This window comes from Eleginops maclovinus, chromosome 6 (genome assembly GCF_036324505.1).
Source record: "Eleginops maclovinus isolate JMC-PN-2008 ecotype Puerto Natales chromosome 6, JC_Emac_rtc_rv5, whole genome shotgun sequence".
NCBI lineage: Eukaryota > Metazoa > Chordata > Actinopteri > Perciformes > Eleginopidae > Eleginops > Eleginops maclovinus.
The window spans coordinates 13,012,265-13,023,988 of NC_086354.1; the positions used below are offsets into that span (position 1 = coordinate 13,012,265).

The 11,724-nt window shown below is 39.1% G+C and overlaps 1 protein-coding gene across 1 annotated transcript; it reads left to right on the forward strand.

Moving 5' to 3' along the window:
* Window positions 1-8,108: 8,108 nt before the first annotated feature.
* LOC134866433 (complement C1q-like protein 4) lies at window positions 8,109-10,736 on the forward strand. Its single transcript, XM_063886615.1, has 3 exons — window positions 8,109-8,532; window positions 10,012-10,134; window positions 10,207-10,736. The coding sequence occupies exons 1-3, from the start codon at window positions 8,367-8,369 to the stop codon at window positions 10,485-10,487; spliced, it is 570 nt and encodes a 189-aa protein (XP_063742685.1). The 5' UTR covers window positions 8,109-8,366; the 3' UTR covers window positions 10,488-10,736.
* The last annotated feature ends 988 nt before the right edge of the window (window positions 10,737-11,724 follow it).

Consider the following 11,724-nt stretch of genomic DNA (forward strand, 5'->3'; position numbering starts at 1 on the left):
CGCCTTCAACGTCAAGTCTAATTGTGGACGGGAATTAGTGCTGGGTCTCGCTGTGCAGAGGAGGACTCTTCCATATCAGGAGGTGATAAAACATTAGGTAATAAAGAGGACAGGGACCCTGCTGAGCAGAGCTAAACTTAAATCTTTAATTCCAGTGGTTTATAAATTACACCAATTATAGGAAATTGACTGCGGATTGTGCTTGAACTCAAATCACATCAAGATCCAAAAGAGTTGCGGTTCATTTGACAGAAATGAACATGAGGCAAAATATATGGAATGTAATATACAGTAAGTATAAGTGCATGCTGTAAATGTCTTACGGCCCCCATATCAGACAATGTAGCATGGCCTTAATGTATATACACTGAATTTATTCGAAATGTTTTACAAAACATCCTATCTGTACACCATGCTGGCTCTAGGTTGTGCAGTTGCCTGAAAATAATGGCTGTGTACACAAAGCTTCTCCTGCTGCTCTAGAGGTCTGCTGGTGTCGTAGATTCCTGGAAGGCAGCTTGAGGGGTGAGCCCTGGCTCCTGCCCCCTGCCTCTGCTGGATGGGGATCTCACTGCACTATTTCTAAATGCTCTTAATGTTTTTCATTTTTGTACAGTACTTTGAATTGCCTTGTGTTGAAAGGTGCTAAATAAACTTGCCTTGCCTTGCCTTGCCTGCTGCCTCGCCTCGCCTCGCCTCGCCTCGCCTCGCCTCGCCTCGCCTCGCCTCGCCTCGCCTCGCCTTGCGATACATGTTTGGATCAACCTTGTCTCCCCCAGGCTGATGGTGCAATTTCTTCAGTTAGCATATCCTTTTCAATATATTTTGTCATCCTGTGGAGAGAATGTGACCTAAAAACATCTCCATGTTAGTACAATGCAATGCTAGTCATGCAGAACCACAGGATATCAGTATGATTTTGCAAGTTTTAATTACCTGAACCAACAGATTAAAACTTCACCTTAAATAAATTGCACACTTGCATAGACAGAAAAAGAAAAAAAGATGCTAACATTCAACACACAAACAACAACAGAGGAGACAAAAGAAAGAAGGCCAGAGTCAACTGCGTGCCATAAGTGTGACGTGAACTTTATAATAAAAAGCTTTTGTTTCTGTCCAGGAAATAAACTACTGAGTTTCCCCATGGGGATTAAAATCTTTCATCAGGGAAACCTGCTTGAATGTGAGGTAAGCCAAACAAAGCAAGAGGGGTATTCTGTCAACGTGCACTTGTGAAATATTTTCTTGATTTATCTGGTGTATGTGGCCTACAGCCGATTCCAGTTGCAGCTGATAGCAAAGTCTAGTCCAGCAATTAATAGGTACATGATGTCACAACAGAAATGCAGCAACAATGGGATCATTTACTGGAGGAAAAGGAAACCTGATGTGTACGGCACCAACAAATTAAGCCAGGTAAGCATGCACTGAGGGGATGACCACAACAATGACGATTTTGTTGGTAGCTGTACATGTACGTGTACGTGTAGATTAAACAAGTACAAATACTCAAGTACTTTACCTTAGTACAATTTTGTGGTACTTCTACTTTACTTGAGTATTTCTATTTTATGCTACTTTGTACTTCTACTCCACTACATAAATGTAGTACCTTTGGTGACTTTGCTGATATGGAATAATGATACAAAATATGATCACCACTTAATTAAGATTCAAGATACACCTGGATGCATTAATGCATCAATAATTATAATCAAAACATACAGTATCTATTATTCTGAATTGGGACAATCTGCATAATGAGTACTTTTACTTTTGGTGCTTTTACATGAGTAACATTTTGAATACAGAGTTTTTACTTCTAAAAGAGTATTTCTACACTTTGGTATTTCTACTTTTACTTAAGTACAAGATCTGAGTACTTCTTCCACCTCTCATGACCCCAGACTTAATGTACTAAGGGCATTAAAATGTATGTAAGCTTTGAAAGAGGGAATTGTACAATCATGTACTTAGTTAGTGCAATATAACAGCAATAAAAAGCCCCCCCAGTTCAACACACTCACAGGGTTTTGCTCCTGCAAGCTTATTTTGGCTGGTGACCAGTAGCTTTCTGAGGCTAACGTTAGCTCATTGTAGCACAATTATATATAATTGCCAAGTAACTGACAATAGTTGATCAGTAGACGAATTGTATGACCCTACTTTATTTGTGCTAATTATGCACTACATTTAAGCAAATCGCTGAAAATATATGTTTTAGCTCTGACCTTTTTGAAGGATAACATCAACCCTTATTTAGCTTCATTTATCTGCCTTATTTAAGTGTGAGGGAGAAGTAGAGTTCAGTTGTAGTGATCCCAAAATGTAGACTCTTCTCATCACTTGTATCTGTCTGCCCTCTTGTGAACAGAGATGATACAGCAGCCCCATAAGAAGTTGTACATTCTCACACCGTAAAAAAACAGAATAGTCTTAGTGGGTTACATTTGTACATTTTGTACTTTTGTTATTCAGAAAAGTAACACAAATCAGTGCAGAAGCAATTACAAATATAGAAGTGGATGAATGCCTAGTCACTCACACAGGCCAATTCACAGGCCAATGTGCATGTATGCTAGAAATGGAGATAAGATGGTGGTTGAACGCGGAGGAGATGAGAGCACCTGTGTGTGTCTGCAGTGTCCTCCCACTCAGTGAGAGGCAGAGCATTTAGTTTATTTCAGTCCCTAGTTATGTTCCCTGAGAGAGGGCAATAAGGCTACAAAAAATAAACGATACTCAAACTGAAAGCAATTTTTGTAATCACGTACAAATGGCTTCACTTTCCTTTGAAGATTGACATTGTTACTGGTCAATGCTTGTTTTCCAGTAAAATCTGTTTTATTGTGTAGTCTGTTTGGCGTAGTAGAAAAACAGAAAAGAAAGATCTTCAAAACATGTCCTATCCATGTTGATCTGTTAGGGATGGGCAAGGAAATATACCTTTCATAGTTAGCACAAACAAGAATGTAAGTTTAGGCCTTGAAAGCTTTGAAAAGATCCAACAATTATTTATTAAATGCTCCTTAAAATGGTAGCATATTGATAGGACTGTAAGACTTTCTTTTCCTCAGTTGTACTTGCCTGCCCTCTTAAGGACAGAGAGGATCCAGCATCTGTTGTAAGGAAACATCAGCATGAAAATCCTGAGCACCACAAAGTCGTATTAAGCTATATATTATTATTTACATTTTTCCCCCAGAAGATATAGCCTGTTCGAAACAATTGGAAAAAATGTAGGTGAATGCACACATTATGAATTTATTATGGACATGGAGATAATACAGTGGATGAATGTGGGGGGGCCGAAAGCACCTCTGTGTGTCTGCTGTGTCCTCCCACACAGTGTACAGTGTGAGAGGCATTTAGTCTATTTCAGTCCCTGGATATGTGAGGACTTTTCTTCACTGCTTCCCTCCAACACCATAGTGACTCATCTAGAGTCCTGCAGGCAGTGAGGCAGCGCTGTTAGGAAAATCCACCCATCAAAGTGGAAGGCACTGTGCTCAATCACGTGCAAATGCCTTAGCTTTCCCTCAAAGATAAGCATCAGTCAAGTTCTGTTTATTTGTAGCAGATTTGAAAATTTCCCCTAAGTGGATAAAGGGATTCTGATTCTGAGATGTGTCCCTTTGTAATGTGCTGTCTAATCTTAATAGTGCCCTCTTTGATTGTCTTTTATATTATTTTTTCTGTTCTCTATTGTCTTAGGGCTACCATAAAGTGCCACCATTAAAGTTATACAGATATATGTTATAATTGCTTAGGTTCAAAGAACAGGGTTTGGCTTTCAGATAAATTCAAGGGTACTGATCAAGGCCGCTAGAAGACATTGAAAAATAATATTCACAATTATTAACTTATTGACATTTTAAAAAATACTCTCATGTGTTAAGTACATTTCTAGAGATTAGTTGAGCTGAAAGACAACCAGTCAGTATTTGGTGTTACCACCATTTTCAACACATCTCCTTTGCCATAGAGTTGATCAGGTTGTTGTCATGTGGAATGTTGGTCCACTCCTCTTCAATGGCTGCGCAAAGTTGCTGGATGTTGGCAGGAACTGGAACACGCTGTCATAAACACCGATCCAGAGCATCCCAAAAATGCTCAATGGGTGACATGTCCGGTGAGTATGCAGGCCATGCAAGAACTGGGATGTTTTCAGCTTCGAGGAAGTGTGTACAGATCCTTGCAACATGGGGCTGTGCATTATCATGCTGCAACATGAGGTGATGGTGGTGGATGAATTGTACAACAACGGGCCTCAGGATCTCGTCAAGGTATCTCTGTGCATTCGATATGCCATCAATAAAAGGCACCTGCGTTCGCTGTCAATAACACATGCCTGCCCATACCATAACCCCACCGCCACCATGGACCACTCTATTCACAATTCTCCCACATGATGCCAGACATGCTGTCTGCCATCTGCCCTGAACAGTGAAAACCTGGATACACCCGTGCAAGACAAACTGCAATCAGGTCAAGACCCAGTTGAGGACAACAAGCATGCAGTTGAGCTTACCTGAGACGGTTTTTGACAGGTTGTGCAGAAATGAGTTTGGTTGTGGCTGGTCTTAGATGATCTTGCAGGTGAAGATGCCGGATGTGAAGGTCCTGGTGTGGTCTGCGGTTGTCAGGCCTGTTGGATGTACTGCCAAATGCTTCAGAAACGCCTTTGGAGATGGCTTATGGTAGAGAAATGAACATTCAATTCACGGGCAACAGCTCTGGTAGATATTCTTGACGTCAGCATGCCAATTGCACGCTCCCTCTAAACTTGCGAAACCTGTGGCATTGTGCTGTGTGATGAAAGTGCACATTTAAGAGTGGCCGTTTATTGTGACCAGCCTGTGCAATAATCATGCTGTCTAATCAGCATCTTGATATGCCACACCTTTGAGGTAGATGGATTATCTCTGCAAAGGAGAAGTGCTCACTAACACAGATTTAAACAAATTTGTGAACAATATTTGAAAGAAATAGGCATTCTGTGTGATTTCAGTTCATGAGAAAACAAAAGGGTTGCATTTCTATTTTCGTTCAGTGAATTTAAATGAGGCTTTTGTTGCAAAGGCAATACATCTAATTGAGGATGCAGTCTTCCTGATTATTGCTGACAATTTCTAGCCAGCTTCTTCTTTAACTAAGGCATAAAGAAGAAGGTAAAAACAAAACAATGATTCTTTTGACAAAGGTAAATATGGTTATAACCAAAGACACTTTTGGCCAGGTACTCTCTTATCATATTCTAGATTGCAGTTTATTTGTTATGATTCATAAGATGAGAGGAAATAGGCCTGGTAAATTCAACGGCATTTCCTTCTTTGTGTGGTATATAAAGAACAGGAGAGCTCGCCAAGACAAGCCGTGGTGAATGAAAGATGAAGACCTCCGTGGCTGTGATTATTTTATCCCTGTTCTACTTTAGTGCAGCTGAAGTGCAGCACCTGGATCACAGAGCAGGAGAGAGCAATGATACAGAGATCTCCAAAATTGAGCCAGCTCATCGCTCTGCAGGTGACATAATAGGGAGTGAGAAAAATTACTGCCAACTTTTTGTCATCTTAAGAGAGCTGGAATCCAAACTGATAAACACTGAAAAGCAACTAGAGGATCTGAGGGCAGACGTCCAAGGTAAGAATATAAAGTAACAAAGCTTTACATTTGTCTTCCTGCTTTTATTGTTTTCAGATTTTGAAAGTTATGTTTTTTCCTATTTAGGAAACGGGGTGGCCTTTGGAGCATCTTTACGGAACGTTGGACAAGTTGGCCCTTTCACTGCTGAGATCCCACTGACCTACAAGAACGTCTACACAAACACCGGAGAACCGGAGATATTTGTAAAGGCTCAAAGCCCAACAGATCTCTTATCTCTTTATCATCCCCAGGTATTTTCACTGCTCCAGTCAAAGGAGTGTATTACTTCAGCTTCTCTGGTCATAATTCATCATCTAAACCAATGGCGCTGCGACTGATGGAGAATGGAGAGCAAATGGTTACTGTGTACAACCATGCAGCTTGAAACCGCGCTGAGACAGCAACCAACGGCATGACTCTACAGCTTGAAGTGAGACACCATGTGTACATAAGACTCCGGGCGACCACCTGGATTTATGACAATGGAAACAACCACAGCACCTTCATTGGCCATTTGCTATTCCCTCTGTAGTGGTGGTTATATAATCTTGTATGGTGTTTAACAATTACAGAGAAAACCTCTGGCTCTTTAGCTGCTAAATGCTATCGACTGTGTTCCCTAGCTGTAGGTTTATCTGCCAGCTGATTGGTCAGATAGCGTAGAGTGGATTAATTTATTGTTGTAAATGCTGATGACAGCAGCTCACGAAAATTTGAATCGATGTAAATATTTCATCCATGAATCAGGTTGAGAGGAATCCAATGTATGTGTACATAGAACACTGGATATGAATTAAAATGATATTTGCCTTTGAAAAAGGTTTTATTTCATTAATAAAGCCTCTCTTTCCTCCTGTCTGATTGTCTCATTGTTGTCACCTGTTGCCCTCATGTTTCTGCCTCCCCTCCCCAGCTGTGTCTTGACTTTTGATTAGTCCCTTTGTATTTAGTCTTGCTTTCCCTTGTGTTCTTTGTCAGTTCGTTGTCGTTTTCCCCAACAGTTTGTTCCTGTTGTCATGCTATCTTGTCCTCATGCTCCCAGGTTTATTAAGGTTAAGTTCATTCTTGTTTTTTCACTGTCATCTGCTGATTTTGAATTAAAGCTCGCTTTTTGTTGAGAAACCTTTTGACAATTTTTACTACACTTAACTACACCCATTTCCCCCAACCATGGTACTATGCTTTTATATTTGATGCTATACAAGATTGTAAATACCAATCTATTGTTGTAAAAAACAAAAACAGACACTTTTGGCCAGGTCTTTGATTGTTACATTACCTTTAGTGTTTTTGTAAATTCAAATGCATTCCCTTCTTTGTGTACTACATACACAAAGAACACAAATCACACTGGGGAGGTTTATCTATCACAATCAGAAGTAATCTGCAGTAATCTCCTTGGCTGAGATGCAGTGGTTTGAATACAAAGCAGGAGAGGGCGTTAGCTCTGAGAGCCCCAGACTTGGACAAGTTTGTCCCGGTTCAGGTGAAATAACAATACGTTGCGCAACAGCAAGCTGTAGTTTCAACACTTTGTAAAAACAACAAGTCATTCTAAAACCGTAACCTAAAATGTGAACATTTCAAATTAATAATGTTAATAATTTAGCTTTAGATGCAGTACACTTAACTACTTCTGCCTCTACTCACTGTTAGAAAGAACCTGCTGTTACACGTGGCTCATTGGAGGAGTTGTCTCTTGTCGAGAAATGTAATAAATTATTTGAGCAAGAGAAATAAAACAATAACCAAAGACACCTTTAGCCAAAGATACGTAAGTGGACTTGGAATAACTTATTAATATTCATTAATCCAATTTAGCCACACATCCATCCAGGGCCAGCCCTGGGCAAAGGCAGTATAGGCGAAAGCTGAGGGCGCATCCATCCATGGGGGGGCGCGTAGTTTGGGGAAACAAAAAAACAAACCGCTCCAGCCAGAACACCTGCTTGTCTTTGATGAAAGCCAAACAAAGCAAGAGGGATATTTATGCCAACTTGTTTTTGTTCGAAGCATTTCGTTGAACCATGTGTTGATTGTGGGCTACACCCAATTCCAGTTGAAGATAGAATGCAGTTGCAAGTCTAGTCCATCTTGTTTTGTTTCCTTAGTGAAATAAATAAATGTTGAAATGAAAAAGTGAATGCAGCCAGGTATGTGAGCAAAAACATTTCCTCTTCGGGATGGTATATAAAGCATTGTTGATTAAGTACAGGACTACTAAGATTAAAGTGTCATATCTCGCAAATTATGTTAAGTTTATTTAGGTGTTTTTGTCTTTGTCTTGTGACTTTTCCCTTTATTTTGAATAGTAACCTTCCCTCTCGTTTCAGAATCTCTGACCTCCCTTCCTTGTGTGCCTCCCTCTCCTGTGATTGTCCACCCCGCCCCTGATTGTTTCCACCTGTTCCCCATTACCTTATGTATGTAATGTCCTCGTCGCCCTTTGTCCTGTGCCAGTTCGTGTTTGTTCATGTTAAATTTCTACTGGAGTCATTAACCCACGAATACGCCTCAGAGCTTCGAGCCACGTAGTGTTTTAGTTGTTTATGTTTTTTTATGCTCCCAGTGTTTTCCTTTTTCAGAGTGATTTTGTGTTTATGTTGTTTTTTGTCCATCATAGTGGATCTTTTTGTTTGAATAAACCTCTTTTTGTTAAAACCGGAGTGAGTCGTGCATTTGAGTTCAATCTCGTTTTCTCAGTCGTAACATAAAGTATGAAGACTTTGGTTGCTGCATTGGCTCTATGCCTCCTCTGCCTGCATGTGTCCCAGGCACTCAGCGATCCTCATCTTTTGATCTGCACTGATGCAAAAATAAAAGAGATGGAGGCCAGACTGACAAAGGCTGAAAAAGAGTTGAAGGATCACAAGCAGATGACCAGTAAGAACTAATTTCTCAACGATTCATGATTGCTTAACACAGTTGTTATTACGTAGAATGCATTTCCCTAGCGCTGCAGAACACCTTGCTTTGTTGTATTATATGTATCAGGTGGTCTCATAAACAACGATGTCTCTTTTCCAAGAAATGTATGAGAAAAAATGATTCTCTTCTCAGACATCCGCACTAGAATTTTACAAGACCAAATCTAAAACTAAAGTGTAAAAGTAAAAGTCCTGCATTCACACTCAAATATGTCAGAGTATAAATGAATTAGCATTAAGATAAGAGTTCATAATATTGTATCTATATATTTATATAATGCTTTATATATGGCTTGTCATGCGACTTTACCCATGGAAAAATGTTTTGGGTCATTCACGATGTGACTGAAGTAAAAGTATAGAAGTATCAGCTTTCTAAATACAAAGATTAACAAAAAGTTATCGTTTCAATTTAATGTTATAGCTGATTAAGGTAGAGCTCATTTTGATTTCTCCAAATACTGCTAGGAAGCTTAATGTATTATAACACATCAATTGATAGGTGATTTATATTTTGTATCAATTATCTGCAAGGTAACTAAGTCTTCAAATAACCAGGTAAAGGAAAAAAGGAAAAGAATAAAGTTGCATAAAATGAGAACTACCTCCAAATTGTACTGAGTAAATGTGGTTTTCTACCAGTGTAAATGACATCAGACGCATTCAATATATAATCAACCCACCAATGTCTAAAATCCAAAATCTAAAAACATATTGATTTTACACAATTAACTATTCATGATTTATTGTTTTATGACTCAATTATATAATCATGTCTAACCAGGACTTCCTTTATGAGAAAGTAAGTTCATTGTGGATGTAAGCACTTTACATCTGCAGTTTAAAGAGACCTGAAATTATGTATTACATGCTGCTTGAACGGAAGCGTATTGACCGGACTGTACAGCTTTTCTTTCCCTCAGTTGTACTTGCCTGCCTTCTTGAGGACAGAGAGGATACAGCATTCGTATCCAAGGAAACATTTCAGTTTGACATCAGCATTAAAGCCTGATCAGCGCAAAGTCTTATTTAGTTAGATCTGTAGATTATCATTTTTTCTCACCTAGAATATAAACATCTAGCCTTTTAGAAACAATCACAAACTGGATGCACACACATTGATCTCATTGGCCTCTGCATACCAGTATATGCTGGAAATGGAGATAATACAGTGGATGAATGTGAGGGAGCTGAGAGCACCTCTGTGTGTCTGCTGTGTCCTCCCACACAGTGTACAATGTGAGAGGCAGAGCATTTAGTCTATTTCAGTCCCTGGATATGTGAGATCTTTAATTCACTCTTCCCTCACACCATAGAGAGCCAGAAACACTTGATGTATGTACCACATTAATTGTTTTCAGGTTGGTATAGGTTTTGTTTCTTTTCAAACAAAAACACATTATTATAACTTTTTGTTTCCATGTAACCAATTTAGGAAACCGGGTGGCCTTTGGAGCATCTTTAGGGAACGTTGGACATGTTGGCCCTTTTAACGCTGAGATCACACTGACCTACAAGAACGTCTACACAAACACCGGAGCATACAACCCTGCAACAGGTAAACTGAGCAAGAAGATGTTTGTAAAGGCTCAAAGCACAACAGATCTCTTTATCTCTTTATCATCCCCAGGTATTTTCACTGCTCCAGTCAAAGGAGTGTATTACTTCAGCTTCTCTGGTCATAATTCCTCATCTAAACCAATGGGACTGCGACTGATGAAGAATGGAGAGCAAATGGTTACTGTGTACAACCATGCAGCTGGAAACCGCGCTGAGACAGCAACCAACGGCATGACTCTACAGCTTGAAGTGGGAGACCATGTGTACATAAGACTCCGGTCGACCACCTGGATTTATGATAATGGAAACAACCACAGCACCTTCATTGGGCATTTGCTATTCCCTCTGTAGTCTGGAATGATGTCCAAAAATGTCTAGATAAAATATCTGGATCTTTAGCAGCTTGACGCGTTTCACCAGCCACTCTGTCAGTTTTCTCTCTTAGCTGATTTGGTGGTGGGCAAACTTTAATCAAACAATAAATATAGGTTAAAAGAAATCCCTATTGTAAGTGCGCATATTGAAAGATTATAAGCTAGGAAAAATGCATATTCATTGAGTAAATGATTGCTTTATAAACTGTTTCTATTAATAAAGCTACTCTGACATCTGAAAAATGCAGCCATCATTTAAAGCAAATAAAAATGCCATTTTGTTAAAATCCTCAAATACTTAATTGTAATTACAATGCTTAACTTAACTTACTTAAAATGTAACTTTTACCACTGTTAAGTTTCTATTATCTACCAATTTGACACTGTACTGAACTTTGGAATACACTGAAAGATGTTTAGTGATTGAGTTTAACATAATATTGCTGACCAAAAGGGTACTGCTGTTTTTGGTAGGATCAAAGATCAAATCAAATTTACATTCCCCTTCTATCTTTAATGCCATTGTTTTGGTGCGAGTTGCCAAATGTTAGAGATATCCTCCGTTGAGATTTGCCTCCTTTGAACGTTGTAGATCTTGATTTACCTCGGATTGTGTTGTGTCAAGCGCAAATCCAGTTCCATTATATTTGAAAGGTGACATCTCCCTTGCAAACTTGCACCAAAAGAGATTGATAAATATCCATACAGGTGCCTGTTAAAACGCGAAAAAGGCTAGCCTGAATCTTCTCCCGAACTTTAAAATCTGGAACAAATAAAGGGAATCATTACAGCTCCTAGCTTCTTCTCAGGCACAAATTCAACAAAGGAGTTAAATCCATCTAATAGTTGAGCTTTATGTTTTTATTATCTTTTCACAGACTTCGGCAATAGTTTTTTTTAACCTGCTGCTTGCTAAAGCTTTGTATGAGTCGAAAAATGCATAGGTGGAATCAATCTTGTTATTTAACTCTCAGCCAGGAGTAAGTGATAAACATGAGATTGGTATATTTTAAATATAACTTCTAAAAGAAAGTGCGCAAAAGTTAAATCCATTTCATCAAAGTAGACGGTTGGGTAAAATGTGAGAATGTGTCCTTGCTTGACCTTTCTATCATATGTTAACCAGCAAAAGCATATTGAGTACTAACTATAAGAACTGGTAATGGTGTCATTGTGAGCTTATCATGATAGCAGCATGCCATCTAAAGAGTTAT

Coding starts and splice junctions, on each gene's coding strand:
- LOC134866433 (XM_063886615.1), top strand. CDS start 8,367: ATGAAGACTTTGGTTGCTGCATTGGCTCTATGCCTCCTCTGCCTGCAT. Junction 8,533..10,011: donor GGATCACAAGCAGATGACCA/GTAAGAACTAAT, acceptor TAACCAATTTAG/GAAACCGGGTGGCCTTTGGA. Junction 10,135..10,206: donor AGCATACAACCCTGCAACAG/GTAAACTGAGCA, acceptor TATCATCCCCAG/GTATTTTCACTGCTCCAGTC.